The following is a 19,726-nucleotide window of genomic DNA, read 5'->3' as shown; positions in this document are numbered from 1 at the left end:
AAGCTGTATCAGTTCAAGGGCTATCAACATGGATCAACTTGTGTATTCAGATATGCTATGAACCAAGCTGGAGTTGCTGCACTAGGCTTAAAGATAGTTTTGCAAGGCAAGTGGCATCTTTTATTGTATGCTGGTTGTCATGACCTTCCAAATGTCTGACTTGAACATTAGAACTGAGAAATGTGCAGATCTGAGACCAAGTCCAAAGTAGATGTTCAGTTAGCGATAAACACTAATACACCCAAGGTCATAAGAAGTTCCAAATTCTGAAAATTATCAAGCTTTAGCCATATGTGAGATTTACAGCAGGACTATAGCCAACATTTGTTCATTGTTCCTTAACCTCCTTCTGACTACCAGCACTGCTACGTTACCCGCAAGCACCGGCAGAGGAAGAGGAGTGCGGGGGGAGCGTACCGCCCCGGGCAGTGCAATCCCGGTGGGGTGCCATCGCGGCTGCCCACCCGCCTGCGGTGGGTGCCACACCCCTGCGGGCAGTGCGCCACGCCCCCACCTGCTCTCCGCCCCTCTGTGCCAGAGCATGAAGCTCCGCCACTGCCCGCAAGGGGACCAGAAGCCTGTTTGTAAATAGCTTCACTATGATTGATAGACTTAAACCTCCCCCCCCCCATATACCTTTTCCTTCCTGGCGGCTTTTAAAATCAGCTGTTGGGGTTCTTGAGTGTGCGTCTGCCAGACTCAAAGCGATATTTCTCCCCTCGCATGCCCATATTGTTTGGCTTCACACTTTGTGCACACGTCAGTGGGTATCTGAATGAGGCAAGCAATCTGCTAGTTCCCTTGAGAGGGACGGGGAGGTTAATTGTTTCCTCATCCCCATAACTAAAATTAAACGCTCAGAACCTTGGTAACAGCCTTGCCCCGAGATTAGAGGCAGGAGGACTAGTGGTAGCAAATTTCAATTTGGAGATCCTGGAGCTATTTCTGGTCCCTACTCAGGGAAGGAGGGCGCTTGCAGTTCTGTCTCACAATTCCAATACAGATCCTTGGAAGACCACATTGATATACCCTTCCATTGTGAGAAATGTATTATCATTCCTTCTTCCTATTCTTTAACCACTTACTAATCCATAAGAGGGCCTCCTCTTATCATATGACCACTCTCCTATGTTTTCTCATTAATTAAAATACTGGAAAAAACATTAGCACAGCACTAATGGTGGTAGTCTCTTCCCTTGATGGCTCTGGAGAATTGTGATAACTCAAGTGCCCATGGAAGAGGTTTTAGAAGGAGTTTATTGTTATTAAAAGGTTTGCTAACCTGCACTTCATCAATACAGATGCCAAGGTGGGATACAGCAAACAATATAATAACCAATTCCAAACATGAGCAACAGTGAAACATTAAAACAAATCCATCCAAATAAACATAACCAGTAATATAGGGGAAGCTAAAAGAAAAATCAAGGTAGGATAGTAAGGACTGACAAAACCCAGGACCAGGAGGAAGGGACGATGGATGAAGATTGGATTGTTTTTATTTCTTTTTTTAACTACTAGGATTGTTTTATAAAATTGATGAATTTTTTTTATAAGATATTTATTGAGATTTTCAAAATATTACAAAATAAAAATAAAAAAGAAGAAAATACAAAATAAAAATGGTTAACAAAGTAGAAAAAGAGAAAAACAAACCACTTCCAACAATTCGAATACAAATTCAAAATAAGAGAGAAAAAAACAAAAAAACAGAAATATACCACACACATTTAAGAACATTTAAAAACAAATTCATTATTCTCAAATCCTCAACTGTTATTACCTTCTTTCTTTGACCTCCTCCTCCTCCCTTTCTTTGGATCCTAGTTATTAATTATCCCAGCAAATCCTTTCCATATTTCATAATATTCTGTCATTACATTACCTTAAACTGTTTTAATCTTATCTTTCTATATAAAAAAAAACCTTGAAACTTAAAGCTTAAATCTTATCCTTACCAACTTCTCATAACCATAATATTCTTTCATAATTCTTTAAACATCTTTACTAAAGCCGAGTAATTTCATTCCAACTTTTTTTAACATTCATCAATTTTATAAAACAGTCCTAATAGTAAAAAAAGAAATACAAACAGATCCAATCTTCATCCAGCGTCCCTTCCTCCTGGTCCTGGGTTTTGTCAGTCCTTTTTATCCCATCGATCTAGCGCATTAACCTGGCAACCTTATATCCGAGGCTCTCAAGTCTCTTCCATGTCCCTTCCGCAGCTCTTCTTCATATTTGTAACTGTATTTTCCCTTGTCTCCTGCTCGTGGTAACTCCAGCTTGGCAATATTTTTGACCCTTCTCGACAGATCAGCCCCTTTTCCATATTCAACACTACATTCCATGTGGTATTTAAAAACATGTTTCAAAAACCCTCCAAAATTAAGAGCCCCCACCATCCCAAACATCTCACGGCCCATTGCCAGATTTGAAAAGTCCAAACATCCCTGCATAGGGGGGTCAATCCAGCCCCCCATTTCCAGGCCCAACCAAACTTTTTCTTTCCAAATCTGGCTTTTTCCAAGTTCATTTGTCAAATCCGAAAGCTCATATTCCTGTTGGGCCTGTTCTGTCAGGACACACTCCTGATTTAATTCCTGGGTGGGCTCCACATATTTTCCCACTGTCTGTTCAAAATTTCCCACTGCCTGTTCAAAATTTCTAGTCCAAGTCGCCATCAAATTCATCTTCTCATGTAACTGTTCCAGTAGGGCATTTGTTGTATAGAAAGCACACAACAGAGCTTCTGAATACATTGTCCTGCAAGGTCAAATGTCTATTCCCACGTTTGTAATCTGTAACAGCTGCCGGCTCCCTGGAATTGGTTACAGTTTCACAGTCTCCCTCTAGGGGGAAAACTTCTATTTGTTCTTGCAACAAAGTTTTCCTTTTTGAGATATTTTGTCAATATTTGTTCCTTTAAAATGCGAAGGGAAACAGTGGAATCACTATGTTTCTCTTCTTTTAGCTATCTGTCAAAAACGTTTGTCTCTGGTCAATGAGCTTCAAATGTCAGTCCTGACACCCCGCTCCAGGATCAGGACGGTGGAAAGTTACTTTACTTTAAACTCACTTTAAACAGTCTGAAAAAGATCCCCCTTCTTCTCCTGCTGTCGAAGGGAGGTTCCACAATTTTAAATGATGAAATCCAATCCTTTAAAAGCGATTTTCTGAGCTCTAGTTTACATTGTCTTTGCTTTATTCTGTCTACAAAAGAACGGAAGGCTGACTTCCTGTTTAGACCTTCCCATTCAGTACCAGATTGAGATAAATTTTTAAATCCAATTCCTTTCCGCTCGCAAGTCCTTATTTAAGATCCAGTTGTTCAAAGTTTAAGTACTCACGGGTGCTTATTTTAGAATCCAAATTGTCCCAGGAAAAAGGCAGCGCTCTCCGGCAACGGCTATGCGGCTTCGCTCCACGGAAATAGCAGTTGACTCACAGCACCGCGCCACTTCCCCCTCTTCACTTCGGAGCCCGTTAGTGGGTTCCTTTGCGAGTTTGGGGGGGCGCTAAAGGTGCCCGCCGAGTCCCATGGTCACAGGCTTCATCCGCCTGTGATTTTTAAAAGGGTCCCCGCTTCGCCGTAGCGGAGAAGACCCGTTTCACGCGGAGCTTGTCCCTCCAGTTCAGAGGGAGTCCGCCATTGCCGATGGCGCCACCCCGGAAGTCTAAAATTGATGAATGTTAGAAAAATGTTGGAACGAAATTACTTGGCTTTAGCAAAAATGTTTAAAGAATTATGTAAGAATATTATGGTTATGAGAAGTTGGTAAAAATAAGATTTAAGTTTTAAGATTTAAGGTCTTTTATAGTAAGATAAGATTAAAATAGATTAAGGTAATGTAATGACAGAATATTATGAAATATAGAAAGGATTTGCTGCGGCAATTAACAACTAGGATACAAAAAAAGGGAGGAGGAGGAGGTCAAAGAAAGAAGGTAATGACAGTTGAGGAATTGAGAATGATGGATTTGTTTTTGAGTGTTTGTGGTGTATTTTTGTTTTTGAATTTGTATTGTTTGATGTGGTTTGTTTTTTCTTTGTTTTTTCTTTCTCTTTTTCTGTTTTCTTCTTTTTTGTAATTCTATAAAACTTTCAATAAATATCATTTTAAAAAATAAATAAAAGAAAAACCAAGGTGGACTCTGCAATTACTCTCTCTAGACAGCATCTTAAAAAGCAGAGACATCACCTTGCCAACATAGGCCCGTATAGTTAAAGCTATGGTTTTCCCAGTAGTGATGTATGGAAATGAGAGCTGGACCATAAAGAAGGCTAATAGCCGAAGAATTGATGCTTTTTAGCTATGGTGCTGGAGGAGACTCTTGAGAGTCCCATGGACTGCAAGAAGATCAAATCTATCCATTCTTAAGGAAATCAGCCCTGAGTGCTCACTGGAAGGACAGATCGTGAAGCTGAGGCTCCAATACTTTGGCCACCTCATGAGAAGAGAAGACTCCCTGGAAAAGACCATGATGTTGGGAAAGATGGAGGGCGCAAGGAGAAGGGGACAACAGAGGACGAGACGGCTGGACAGTGTTGTCGAAGCTACCAGCATGAGTTTGACTAAACTGCGGGAGGCAGTGGAAGACAGGAGTGCCTGGCGTGCTCTGGTCCATGGGGTCACGAAGAGTCGGACACAACTAAACAACTAAACAACAACAACAAAGCCACAAGACTCTTACTTGGTTTTTAAAGGAACATATTTACACATAGAAAAGGCTACTGAAAGGTCATAAAGTTGTGGATAGCTGGCTAGGCCTCCTATGAAGTACAGTGGTGCCTCGCAAGACAAAATTAATTCGTTCCGCGAGTTTTTTCGTCTAGCGAATTTCGTCTAGCACGGTGTCGGAAAAGTTTTGGAAAAGCTTCAAAAATCACCAAAAACCTCAAAAAAGGCTACCACACCGTGTTCTATGAGTTGCTCCTCGAAGTCAAGTCGCAACTGTATTAACGGTGTTAAGAAAAAGGAAATAAACTTGCAAAAAACGCAAGACGTTTTCGTCTTGCGAAGCAAACCCATAGGGAAATTCGTCTTGCGAAGCAGCTCAAAAACTGCAAAAGGCATTCATCTTGCGAGGCACCACTGTACTTGGAGTTATAGAATAATTTACCTACAGCACTGGTAGTGGAGATGCCAGATTTCCAAAAATTCTGAAGCCATGGGAGCGGGAATCCAGGGGTTTTTCTTTCTGCTAAAAAGAAATTGTTTTTTTTTTTAAAAAAAAGAAGTGAAGTATGTGTATTGTTTATTTACACACCTGTTCTAAAATTACTTTAAAATACAATCCTCAATATGTCTACTCAGATATAAGCCCTACTGAGTCACTGGAACTTATTTGAGGAAAGTGTGAATAGGATTGTAACCTTGACAGAAAATGCTTTATGTATTACTGAATCAGTGTGCTTAGGGTTAACGCATTTTTCCCCTGTCTTTGTGTTGGTAAACCTAAGATACATTGAGAATAATCCTTGCCTGTCTTTTGGCCTGAACATCAGAAAGACATGCTTGGATTAAATAACCTTGCATAGCTTGAATGCTATGTGCCCTATTCACAGGAAGAGTCGAGTTGTGCATGTTTCTTATTCATCAGCAGACATCTAGGTCTCTGAAAGAGATGAAGGTTGGAACATCCTTCCTTTGTATAGAACTATTGTTTCTATGGTGACTGTTGAATTGCTAAGTGTGTAGTCTTGATTTTGTCCTAAGAGTGGCAAAAAAGTAAAAAGTCAAGAATGTGTTTTTCATTGACTGAGACACATATTTCATGTCACCCTATCTCTCGGTGATGCAAGAATAAATTGCTGCTTTGTTGGAAATACCTTTCTATCTTTATAGGAGTTGAGATATATATTTTGTTATGATATATATTGGCCCTTGCTTTGATTGCACCTTGGAACACCACAGATTTTAGTATATGTATCAGGATTGCCACTAATGTATCAGGATTGCCACTTCTCATTTTTACATCTTTTAATGAAATTTACTTCTTTTTTTCCTTTTTTGAATATTTTATTAGTTGAATATAAGAACAACATATAGTCAAATGAAATTTACTTCTAATAGCAAACTCGGCAAAATGCTGTGGAAACAAAATGGGCTTACCGGAAAATATGGTAGCAGTTTCTGTATCCTCTGAACACTGAACTACCCATAGGTTCATAAGTTAAAAGAAAATAATAAATCCTCCAAACAGTCTGTCAGGGACCCCTGAACATGCAGGTAATATGGAATGTTGAGGTGTCAGTTCAGAAACTAAGAGAGAAGGGGTGGAGAGAGAGGGAAGATTAAGACCAATAAATCAGGTGCACAGACAGGCAACAGCATACATCTGGAGCCCTTGCACCTCTCAATCCATAAGGGCCATCTTATCTTCTGTAAATGAGGTTAAGTGGTACACACTCAGGTTTGCTTCCTCTGTCGTGCTTCCAAGAGGTCTTGGTCTGCGCAGGACATTGAGCTGATTTTTTTTAAAAAAATAGAAAGACTATTCCTTGGCAAAGAGTATTTCAAAATGAGAAAGAATGTGGAGATAGGTGTTTTGGAATTTCATAAAGAGATTTAAATAGGATCAGCTGTTATATTGGTATAATTGTGGACAAGATCACAGGAAGCTGCTTTATATTGACTCAGCCCTTTGGTCCATTTAGCTCAATAACGTCCGTCTGTACTAACTGGCATCATCATCACAGGATTACAAACTTTATACTTCCCTAGCTCTGCTTGGAGATACCGGAGATTGAATTTTGGACCTATGCAGGCTGAGCGTGTATTTTACCACTGAGCCACGACCCTCCCCAAAAGGTCCCTAGATATCCTTTTTTATGAACAGCACCCTTTAGGCAATGTTGGTGTGGAGAAATGTATATTGCAAAGAAATAGAAGTGAAGATCCTTCATCATGTGAAAAAATAAAATAATGTTGCTTCCAATTCCATTTCAACTTTTGAACTTTCTGTTTTATAATCTTTCATCCTTTTCAACATCAAAGCATTTTCCATTGCACATTCTTTTAATCCATAGAACACTCTGTGCATAGTTTTGGCCATCGTCTTTCTCGTGGGTTTTTGCATTTATATCATGTAATGCCAACATCCTGCCATGATAATTTGTCTCTCTGTTTTGCCAGTGCCTGTTGGAAGAATTTTGTGTCCTAGGACGTCCAGAATCTTTCTTCAAATCCAGAACAGGCATTGGCTGTGCTCAGATGCGACACTAAGCCAAAAACCAAGGTTTAATAAGCCAGGCTATGCATGGACTGTGTGCACAGAGTTCCTTTGCGCCTAATTTCAGTAAAGAGACTGAACAAACCAGGATTCAGCATTTAACCATAGAATCCCATTACTGAGAAACTGAGCAAAAGAGAACTGAAGAAAGAGTCATAGATCTAAAACCTCAAAATGAGCCATCTGATTAGGCCATTTATTGGTTCAAATAGAGAAGCTCTTTTAAATTTCCTCATAGATTAAGGTTACCAGACGTCCCCCTTTCCCGGGGACAGTCCCCGGATTTACAAATCAGTCCCCATACAAAATCCATTGAAGTTGAAAAGTGTCCCCGGATTCATTGAAAAAAATATAGTAACCTTATCATAGATGGAAGAGGAAGCTCTCCATAGAAATCAACTGAGAAATCTTAGATTTTAGCTGAGTTGAGTTACGAAAGGTAACTCAAGAGGGAGAAGAAGCAGAAAGCTACAAGGAATGGAGAAAGTGGGAGCCAAGAGCGAGGGGACGAAAGACTGAATGAGTGACAAAAGAGCTGGCAGATAGTGTTAAGTTGTGGGTGAACATATCAGATGACACAGCGATTCTTCAGACAGCTCTTGTTTATTCACAGGCCAGAACAGAACTGAACTGAAGGGTTCAGCCAGCCTGCTTATATAGAGCTCCACTACAATGCAACAGTAGCAACTTTCTGTAACTATCCAATCACTGAACGTCACTTTCAATCCCTTATTTGCATATGTGGACCTGAGTGAAAACTATCTACAGTATCCCCCTGCTGGCCCAGGGTGAGAACTTCAGTACATAACAGATAGGGCCTACCTTGTGTATCTCTCCTGAAAAAAATTAGAACCTTAGCTTGTCAAAAAGGATTAGTTCCCCCTCACAAGGACACCCTTGGGTGCCACTCCTTTACAGCAGAAGGTCTCTACACTCTCTGAGGACTAACTGTTGAGTGAGCAGTTAGCCCTCAGGCACAGGCTTTGCCTAATGCAAGCGTATCAGGGACATGCTGCAGCATTTTGTTGCAGGTTCCCTTTGTAACCGATTAAGTGCATGTTTGTTTTTGCAAATTTAGGAATCGATATCTTCCTCTGTGTGCTCACAAATAAATTTATAATTTTGAACAGGGATCAGCAACCTAAGGCCCATGGGCCAGAAGCATTCCGCGGAGGTCGTTTGACTGGCCCACGAGCTGCCCCGAATCAAGTTGTCCGCTCGCACGCTGCGCTAAACCAGCACAGTGCAGCACTGCGCAGGGACTTGCTTCTGCGGTGCCAAAAATCGTGTCTGCGCAGACGCAGATGCCGAAAATTGCGGGCGCACATGTGATCCGGCCCACGGACGGATCTCCGCGGGACCGATCTGGCCCAGGCAAGATTAAACCTTGCTGACCCCTGATTTTGAACAATAAAAACTTCATATTTTCACAATTTTTTCTTGTGAACGTGTGATAATTTTAACACAGTATATTAGGGTTTTGAATGTCTTCTTTTTCTCCCTCTAGTGGTGAGACATTTTAAAAGATGTTGATGAAGGATGTAGGCTGTGAAAACCTGCGATGTTACCATTTTATTTTATTTTTTTTTTAAAAAAGGATTGAGGGATAATTCTGCTTGTTTGATTATTATGATTTCTCCCCATAGATTTAACAGCGGACTATTAAATGTTGAAGACATTCTGACAAGTTTTGACAACACAGGAAATGTTTGTAAGTAATTTATGTTTCTTTATGGGGATGGCGATGATGTAGTTACACTTGGATGCAAAACATTTATGCTAGCATATTTGCCTGCAATGCTCATCACAGTGCCACATTTGTCATGTGTTTAATTGGAAGTGAGCTATTCTCCATTCGATGCCCTTAGCCACTGGTGTACCACAGTGCTTTGCAGTATAAATAATACCATGCTATTCTGTGTTACTCAGGTTCATTTTTTATGCTGCAGCCCCTAGGAATGTCTGTGCATGCATTTATGTGGCCTTCTCAAATCACTTTCCCCACCACCAGCAGCAATTTGAGACATCAGTGAATATTTCTGAAGTTGCCCTGAGTTTCTGAGCTGTTCTCAGATGTGATCCTGGCTTTATACATGGAAATAGGCATGTGGCCTTTCAGATTGTTGTGTAAGCTTCCCGTGACGTGCGATCAGTGCTTCCCCCCCTAAAAAAATGTTTAGGGGTACTCCCATTTTGACTCAAGAAAATCACCATTTTATTGTTCAAATTGGGAAAAATAAATACAGTAAATGGACAAACGTGCAAAGATTCACAGAAAAAAAAGCATTGCATGCAATATATATGATTCAAAGCCCTAAACCTGATTATAATTTCATATCTAGAAAATAGGAGTTGGTATCATCTATGATGTTTAATTAAAAAAACTAAAGGACCCCTGACAGTTAAGTCCAGTTGCGAGCGACTCTGGGGTTGCAGTGCTCATCTTGCTTTACTGGCTGAGGGAGCCAACGTTTGTCTGCAGAAAGTTTTTCTGGGTCATGTGGCCAGTATCACTAAGCCGCTTCTGGCAAAACCAGAGCAGTGCACGGAAATGCCTTTTACCTTCCCACCGGAGCGGTACCTATTTATTTATTTACTTTCACTTTGACGTGCTTTTGAACTGCTAGGTTGGCAGGAGCTGGGACAGAACAACGGGAGCTCACCCCGTCGCAGGGATTCGAACTGTTGACCTTCTGATCAGCAAGCCCAAGGCTCAGTGGTTTAGACCACTGATGTTTAATTAGGCTTGGTTTAATTTCAAGTCTCCTTCCTAATCATGTTACATGATTGCCCCCACACCTTGGAAGACAGAATATTGGCTCCTGATTGGGCAGCCCTGCCCAGGTGAGCTGTCCCCCAAGAGAGACCAATTCGAGTCTCTCCCAAGGTAAGGTGTGGAGGAGCAAACTCTTCCCTGCTCAGGGTTGGAATGCCACTGTACAGCAACAGTTATGAATCTGTTGCTATGTGGATAATACATTTTAGAAAGAGTAAAAACCCTCTTACCTGCTAGTTAGCAACAGAAGCACTTTCTTCTATCTAGACAACTGTCAGCAATTCATCCTTCAAGTTGAAAGAGCATTTGTCCTTTTGCTTCCTTCAGGAAATGTTTTGTAGCATCAATTAGGGCAGAAATAGACTTAGATGTTCATGGCTTTTCTCTCTAACTGTGTTGACTGCCTTGTGGTGGTTTTACGGTGGCATTGACACTGATGTGAAAGTGACAGCTGATATTGGGTCGCAAGTACACCGGCCCTGCTTATAACCTCTAATTCACTAGAACTAAAAGCCTATTCACATAAGCAACAAGTGGGGGTACACTGAATATCTGACTGGACCTTGCCAGGCCTACTTTGCTTCCAAACAAGGACTCCTATACTTGTAAATAATCTGCAGCATTTCACTTACTCTGGAATTTTCCTTTTTTTATATTGTTGGCCATGGGAACATTTTGTAAAATATATCACAACCCAGTCTATGAAGAGCTGGATGTCTCCCAAGCCCATGGATTTCAATGCATGGCACATTTAATTGTCATAGCTTTCATAGAATCATAGAGTTGGAATAGACCACAAGGGCCATCGAGTCCAACCCCCTGCCAAGCAGGAAACACCATCAGAGCACTCCTGACATATGGTTGTCAAGCCTCTGCTTAAAGACGTCCAAAGAAGGAGACTCCACCACACTCCTTGGCAGCAAATTCCACTGTCGAACAGCTCTTACTGTCAGGAAGTTCTTCCTAATGTTTAGGTGGAATCTTCTTTCTTGTAGTTTGGATCCATTGCTCCGTGTCCGCTTCTCTGGAGCAGCAGAAAACAACCTTTCTCCCTCCTCTATATGACACCCTTTTATATATTTGAACATGGCTATCATATCACCCCTTAACCTCCTCTTCTCCAGGCTAAACATGCCCAGCTCCCTGGGCTGCTCCCAGCTTTGGGCTGCTCATAATCAATCCCCATACCTCCTTGTTGGTTTGCTTCTCTTTGCTGCTACAGATTGTCCAGCCTAAACTTCTTTCTCTCTTGCCTTCTTTCCTGGCTCATTCTCTGCCCTTTCCCCCACCTGCTGAACTTTTGTAAGATATTTTAATGGGCACTGAGATTTCTTGGCTTTGAGTATTCAACTTAGGCATCAGTATACCCTTCCCAGTGCTTTTGTTTGGTTAAAACAAATGAGGTGCTGGTACACAAATCTTCATAAAAGTGCCATGGATGCCAGCACAAAACGGCTGCCATGGGCAGTAAAATGAAAATAGGTGTTGGTGCTGTGTGAGTACTCTGTGAGTACCATCACAAAAAAGGATTCTTTGTGCTCTTGAACCAGTTTTTATTACTGGTGACCCTCTGCACCCTCTCAAAGTAAAGACAAAGCTAACATTTTCTTCCCTGGGCAGTAGCATGAAACCATTCTTCTTTAACATTCATGCTTTACATAATACAGATCCTGCCTTTTGTTCCTTCTAAATCTGAGTTTACCCAGGATTTTCAGATTGTGATCACTGCAAGTGAGTGGCTTAGGGTGGCATTCATTGATAGTGATACTCAGAGTCGACCCACTGAAGTTAATGGAGATGAATAATTTAGGTTCATTAACTTCATTGAGTCTACTCTGAATGGGATTTAGTTGAATACAGCCCTCAGATTTTGATGGTGGGGAAAGCAAAATGTGCCACATCTCTGGGATATAATGCCATGGATGACCTAAACTGCTTTCTGAGCCCTTGATCTGGTTAGAATGATGGTGCCTTTAGTTGCCAGACCTTAGGCATAGCCTTAGATAATGCTGACATGTAGTGACACTGGAAATGAACATGATATCTGGATATGAAAAGAAGTAAAGATACCATTCTGAAGAATAAAATTTCTTATACCAAAGTAGTGCTTAACTTACATAATCTTTTTTCTGTTTACAAACACCAAACAACCCATATAAAAATAAATATATATTTCTATAGGTTAATCATAAAGTCAAAAAAAGCTAAAATTGACTTTCATAGGCAGTAATATGAAACTGTTCTTAAATACACCTGATTCACCTAAAAAAACACAAACCCCTCCCCTTTGTTTCTTAGGAACCTGAGATTACACTTCATCGCACACTGACATTTCAGAAGCAGAAAAATGTCAATTTCACAAACTAACTTTTGACCTCAGAACAACAATAAGAACAACAAAATCTAAAGGATAGGTAATTGTGTAGGGAAAATGTTCAGGGCAATTCAGTCTCAACTTTGAAGCTTTCATCCTTTTTGAGTGCCTCAGGCTTTATTATGAAGTCAGTCCAAAGAGCGCTTAGAAAATGTGTTCTTGAAGTACTGCCAGGTAGGAGAAGTAATTCACAAATTTACAGGAGAAAGGAGTTCCATGGGATTTACATGTTGCCAAGGGACTAATACCAGGACTGAGGGAGGGAACCCAAGGTGTGTGTGTGATTGCTGATGTCAGCAGAGTGTGAAGCTAGAGAACAAAACAACCGCAGGGGCTGAGAACACCATGGATTAAAATGGCAAACCTTATGATTATTGAACATGTATTATTTGAACACAGAATATTATTTTTATGGCAGTTTCTGACTGATATTTTTGGAAATGCTTTTATATTGCCTCTTTTAATATTTAATTTTTTCCCCCTAGAGTGGTGGCCAGACTAATAATCAAATCACTCTTCTTTTCCCACCACCCTGATTGGGGTTTGCATTTAGAGAGTCCTTGCAAGAGTCAGGCTGTAAAAGCTGAACAGTTGCACAGGGATTAGATACGTGTTCAGATACACGCATGAGATTCTTTGGATCCTTGCCCTGCAGTTTATATCTTGAGAAAAGCAATAATATTACTGGGTAGTGTTATGTACTGAAGTTCTCACCCTGGGCCAGCAGGGGATACCATAGATAGTTTTCACTCAGGTCCACATATGCAAATAAGGGATCGAAAGTGACATTCAGTGATTGGATAGTTACAGAAAGTTGTTATAGTTACGTTGTACTGGAGCTCTATATAAGCAGGCTGGCTGAACCCTTCAGTTCAGTTCTGTTCTGACCTGTGAATAAACAAGAGCTGTTTGGAGAATCGCTGTCGTCTGATATGTTCACCCACAACTTAACAAGTAATATCCAATGTATTCTTGTACAATAGGTCTTAGCGTGCTTCTCTTTCCCCCGTACCACCCAAAAGTCTGCTCCAGGGGGAACCCCACTCTCTAGAGCATATTATGAGGGTGCTTGGGGATGAGGAGAGGGAAGTTCTGTTGCACAAGTGGAATTCTGTTGCACAATCAGAATGGTGGGGTTGAATACAACCCCTTGTCTTACTAACGCTGTAGATACACATTCCATTCCAAAGTACATGTCAATCTATTTACAAATACTGTGTTCCTTAACTACATCTTAGTCATTTTAGTATGGCTTTACTACGCCAAAACGTTTTTCTTTCCTGCATCCTATCCCCAGTCCAACTCCCAAAGCAGAATGGTAGAAATGCACCCAGCATAAAGTTGACTTTAGTTCAAAATAAGATGTTGCCACTAGCTGGCAGCATTATATTAAACATGAATAAACTTCATTTAAGTAATGTTTGTTAACATTCATCAGTAGTTGCTTGATGTGTGTCTGTGTGCACATGTGCACCCGTGATAGAAAATTAAATTGAACTAATTCTTACTGATTGCCTGTAATTCCTCAATCCTGACTCACAGTAGACCTGTGAAACCCTGCACCTTGGAATTTTGGTATGAATTGTGAAAATGGTTCCTTTGAGCTTTCCCCTTTACAAAAGCATGCTGGAAAATAAAGTAGTGAGCAGAAAATTCTTTCTTTTTAAAAAAGAGTTTGGGAGTTAGTAATCAGTTCAGTTTTCTTACTGCCCTACTTAAAAGCTATCTGTGATCTATCCTTGTGATCTAGCTCTTTACAAGTCAGGAAGAAAAACTCAGCGTAAGTATGTACATGTTAGCATCTATGCATGCATATACATTCTCTGCTAAAATATACGTATATGGATTTTTAAAAGGTTATATTAGGGCTCTGTATAAACAGCTTAGAGGTAACAGATATCAACTGCTATTGTCTTAAGAGGGTAATTGCTAGAGTCCAACGTTTTGTTAGTTTATAATTGTATTTTGTGATGATTGTCTACAGATATTGTTACTCATTCATAAACCACTTGTAAAACGACACTATTAATAAAATTCCTATTGAAATACTGATAGCTCGAGGAAGGAGGTTTTGAATGTTTTTATTCTCTTGAAGCTCTTGCAAGGTGGTGGACAGAATTTGCAGCAGCTGGGTGCGTTTAGGGATCCGAGCCAACATTTCTGCTGGCGATGGTGTGTGTAAACAGTATGGCAGACCCATCTTTCTGTGAGATGGGACTAAATGATGGAGTTCCGACCTTCCACTAATACTTATGTTTGGTGAATTTGGTGCATATGTGGTTGGTTTCTGCCAGTACCGTGCCTATCAAATACATGTGAAAGAATTGTTTACGATGATCTTCATGCTTGATGGGCGCAGCTTAGTAGGCTTGCCACCTGTATAGTTTTAAGCTAGCCTTGCCATTGTGTTTCCCAGCTGTGCTTTCTCATACATATATATTTTAAACCCAGCTTCAGTACTAAACAAAGGGTAATTTGAAATGTGCACATGCTTAAATGAATTAATATATGCAAATTACCAGCGGCTTTTTGTAGTAAATAAAGTGTGTGTGTGTCTGTGTGTGTCTTGTCCTCTGAGAGGGTAGAATCCATTAGTGTGCTGTTAATGTGCCCAAGGTAGTTCTAACTGATAATGGCTCAGGTGTTCAAGTGGCCCAAGAGCTTATGAAATCCTCTTGTTTATTCAGGACAGGACATTTAGTTTGTATGTTTTCAAGTACAGAATTAAAATTGTTGGCAAGATTAATACAGTTGAAAGTGCTGATAGGTTGGGGAAAACAAGAGAAACAGATTTTTTTTCTTATGTGACCAGGGTTCCAGGAAAAATAGGAAATACCCTGTTAAAAAATAAATATGACAAAAGTATCAACATTTACAGAAGTTATGACAGACACTTCAAGTAAAATGCATATCTATGTGAGAAAATATGTTTACAATATGAAGAATACTGACCTTTCTGGGTTTATTCCCCCCCCCCCAAAATTGGCATGACCAAACAACAGAGAGTTCTTCATATTTACAACTATAGAGCTCCATATTTCATTAATACAATCAATTATGTTATGTTATGGAGTCATATTTAAAAATTAAAGGTATCAAATACCTTTCCCCCACTTATCTTCTTTCAAAGTTATCACCTTATTCATCCACTGCTGAACGTAAACCAGTTAAGCAACCACAAGTATATTCAGTAATACCCTGTGTTGCTTTCAGGTAATAAAACTGGCATAAAATTGAGAAAACAAACAAGAGGATCCATAGGTACATGGTCATTTTCCAAAATACTTGAGGCTCCACACAATGACAAAAATTGTTGTGTGCATGTAGAGCTGTGTGTGGTGGGATGTTTCTGCTTCTGTTTTATATTTTAGCATAATTTATAATTATATGTAATATGTACAGTGCATTGGGACGCAGGTGGCGCTGTGGTCTAAACGACTGAGCCTCTTGGGCTTGCCGATCAGAAGGTCGGTGGTTCGAACCCTCACAACGCGGTGAGCTCCCGTTGCTTGGTCCCAGCTCCTGCCAACCTAGCAGTTTGAAAGCACGTCAAAGTGCAAGTAGATAAATAGGTACCGCTCTGGCAGGAAGGTAAATGGCATTTCCATGCGCTGCTCTTGTTCGCCAGAAACGGCTTAGTCATGCTGGCCACATGACCCGGGAAAACTGTCTGCGGACAAACGTCAGCTCCCTCTGCCAGTAAAGGAAGATGAGCGCCGCAACCCCACAGTTGTTCGCGACTGGACGTAACGGTCAGGGGTCTCTTTACCTTTACCTTTATGTACAGTGCATAAGTGTTATATTATATAATCTAGAATTTATCGGCTTAGAGTGTTATATGCATGTATGATCTCATTTACAAGGAGGGCAGTGAATATGGTGCACTCCACCTGTTTTGTACGTAAACTCTCACCTACCCTAACCAGGCAGTGGCCAGGGATGATGGTAATCAGGGGTGCAGCCACGGGGGGCAGGGAGGGGCAGCTGCCCCCATCAAGAAAAATCAAGAAAAATACATACGAAACTGAGGTTCTGCCCCCCTAACAAAAAACCTGGCTACACCATGATGGGAATTGTGATCCACACCTGGACAGCACAATGTGGCTACTCATGATTTATAACCAAGCTGTACGTTAGGCCAGTGTTGTTATTCTTATCACCCCCAAATTGCAGGTGGCTGGACTAAACCTGGGAGAGTCTAAGGGTGCTTAGTAAGTTCATTTTGAACCAGAGACTGCATGATTTTGTACCTCATTCTCTTACCCAATATCTTGTACCAGTATAGTATTACTGGGACACCCAATAGCTGATAGCAGTTGTATTGGGTAGTCTGCAAACCTGTGTATACAGTGGTACCTCGGGTTACATACGCTTCAGGTTACATACGCTTCAGGTTACAGACTCTGCTAACCCAGAAATATTACCTCGGGTTAAGAACTTTGCTTCAGGATGAGAACAGAAATCATGCTCTGGCGGCGCGGCGGCAGCAGGAGGCCCCATTAGCTAAAGTGGTGCTACAGGTTAAGAACAGTTTCAGGTTAAGAACGGACCTCCAGAACGAATTAAGTACTTAAACCGAGGCACCACTGTATATATTGAGAGAGAGACTATTGTTTCTTTTAATTAAGGAGTTGCTTTTTAATAATAGAGGAAAGGCAAATAGGTACCGCTCCGGCAGGAAGGTAAACGGCGTTTCTGTGCGCTGCTCTGGTTTGCCAGAAGCGGCTCAGTCATGCTGGCCACATGACCTGGAAGTTGTATGCCGGCTCCCTCGGCCAGTAAAGTGAGATGAGCGCTGCAACCCCAGAGTCGGTCACGACTGGACCTAATGGTCAGGGGTCCCTTTGCCTTTACCTAAGGCTTGTATGCAGAGATAATGGAGGGTGAGGGAGCAGTGCTTTTTTCGGGGAGGAGGCAGGGATATGCATATCCCTAAACATTTTGTGTAACTTTGTACTTTTGTACATTTACTGTATTTATTTCCCCCCAATTTGAACTATAAAATGGTGATTTTCTTGAGTCCAAATGAGAGTACCCCTAAACATTTTTTTAAGAAAAAAGCACTGAGTAAAAGTGACAGGATGAAATATTTGCGTTTGATACCTTTTACTCTGAAAAAGTATGCGAAAACTTATTTGCTCTGCAGTCCTAGCCATGTCTCACAGGCCACAATCCTTAGCACATTCATTAGAGAGGCAGTCTAACTTAATGGAATTTACCTCTGAAAAACATGATTAGAATTGGCCTAATTGAATCAGTGGGACGTAAATCTCCAGTATGTGAATAGAATTGCAGGCATAGGCTCTGTAAGTGAGAAGTGCAGCATTTCAAGGCTTATAATCTTTCTGTGTGTTATGCAGAAAAGCAAAACTTTAAAATAAATAGTGGGTGTCCGCCTGGAAAAAACCACACCACACTGTTGGTTCTGGAATTGAAGCAGCAGCAGGGGGCGCTACAGTTTCAGAACTGTCCACACTTGCATTCTTTTAAGGAAGCAGTTAAATAACCATTAGCTGCAGACTTTGGTGATCAACCCTGAAAAGCTGCAAATGTATTTAAATATTTTTGTGTTGGGGTGTGTGTGTTAGTGTTATTGCTGACTGTGATGCTAAATGGTCTGCGACATTTGAGAAAAGGACTATATCTTTTATGAATCTATTGGTATCTTAGCTGGTGATTTATGGTTGGCTTTCATATATGGATAATTATTTTAAAATTTGCTGAACAGTTGCATAAATGCTAAGCTTGTAAGACGGATTTGATAAATTGGAGAGATTGTCATGCAAGTAATTTGAAGTGTGCTTTTTTAAAAAGTAGTACAAAAAAGCAAGAGTATAATTTCAAACAATCCTTTACCTGTTTTGATAATCCTGGAATAAATTGTTTAATCAAAGGTAAATCTTTTAAAAAAATAGACTTCTACACAGAGCCTCAGGATCAATGTGTTAACCAGTTATTGCTCAGAGTCTGTGTGAGTGTATTCTAATTTCTCTAGTGCTATAGCATGAGTTTGCAGGTTAGGTTCTTGAGTGCCTGGCTGCATGTTGTTGGTTGTTAAATTTCTGTTCACATTCTCTCAAGGATAGAAAAGAGATTCCTTAAAAAGATTACTAGCTCATAAATTGCCTGTTGATTTGCTTTCTTTTTGCTACTAACTCTGGTTCCTAATGTGTTCTGTCAGGGTTTAAGCCCAATGAAAAGAGGGGGGAACTGGATGAACACCGTATTTACTAGCACGGGTTCCCATTTTCTTTTGAGATGAAATAATTTTTGTTAAACCCTTCCCCATTATTCTTACCTTTTCCCGCCACCCTTACTAAATCATTCCTTTGAATTTTTGTGGGGAAATTGTTTTTAGCCCATTTTTAACTCCATTAAACATTTTGTGCGCGCGCATGCATTCTGTCTCTCTGATGATAATAGCTTTCTCAATTCAGATTTTCCTTCAAAATTTAATAGCGGACTAACTCTCTTGGAGTGTTTGGCAACATGGAATCCGTTCTTCCTCGCACCTGTCTTCCTCCATATCATTCAACTGGCTATAGGGTGTTTTCTCTCTTCTTCTCAACCCCCTCCACTTCCTCCTGATTTAAAATGTGAAGTTTTGCTTAGAGGCCTACAGGTTTCTTCATAGCTCTCCCTGGATGGCTCAGAGATACCTGAGCTGCTCTGTGGACCGAGATTGTGGCAGCTACTGATCTATCACGCCTGGAAGGACATGCCATCAAGCTACCTAGGGAAAAGGATAGGATGACATTCTTTAACGGCAAGAGAGGCACACACTGTTCCTGCATTTCATGTAACATGTCACTCAGTTAGATGCAGAAGTAACAAGGGAGTGATCCACATTCTGCAAGTGCTACTTGATAATCTCCTTCTGTTCCTGCTTCAGAGGGGGTGGGGCACACTCCATTCTTCTCTTTCCAGGCAAAACATTACCATCTATACCAGGGGTCTGCAACCTTTAAGACAAAAAGAGCCACTTGGACCCGTTTCCAAAGAAAAAGAATCTGGGAGCCGCAAAACCCGTCATTATAAAAATAACTTTTTTTGTCACTTTTTTATTATTTCTTTGTTTGACCCCTCAGAATTACTCCTCCTCATAGAAATAAACGTTAAATTAACAAAATAAAAAAATTCCTTCCAGTAGCACCTTAAAGACCAACTACGTTAGTTCTTGGTATGAGCTTTCGTGTGCATGCACACTTCTTCAGATACACACATACACGCATGCACACGAAAGCTCATACCAAGAACTAACTTAGTTGGTCTTTAAGGTGCTACTGGAAGGAATTTTTTTATTTTGACTATGGCAGACCAACACAGCTACCTATCTGTAG

At 40.7% G+C, this 19,726-nt stretch overlaps 1 protein-coding gene across 2 annotated transcripts in view; it reads left to right on the top strand.

Moving 5' to 3' along the window:
* CAMKMT (calmodulin-lysine N-methyltransferase) overlaps positions 1-19,726 on the top strand; it is a 244,092-nt gene that overhangs the window by 12,529 nt on the left and 211,837 nt on the right. For both annotated transcript variants that reach the window (XM_082217877.1, XM_082217878.1), the window contains one exon: positions 8,883-8,947. In XM_082217877.1, the coding sequence (XP_082074003.1) occupies positions 8,883-8,947 (65 nt within the window). The remainder of the gene's footprint in view (positions 1-8,882; positions 8,948-19,726) is intronic.

The sequence above is a fragment of the Podarcis vaucheri genome (genome assembly GCF_965113315.1).
Source record: "Podarcis vaucheri genome assembly, chromosome: 3".
NCBI classification, from domain to species: Eukaryota; Metazoa; Chordata; class Lepidosauria; order Squamata; family Lacertidae; genus Podarcis; species Podarcis vaucheri.
The sequence above is the reverse complement of the archived record's forward strand: the minus strand, read 5'-3'. Positions and strand labels throughout refer to the sequence as shown.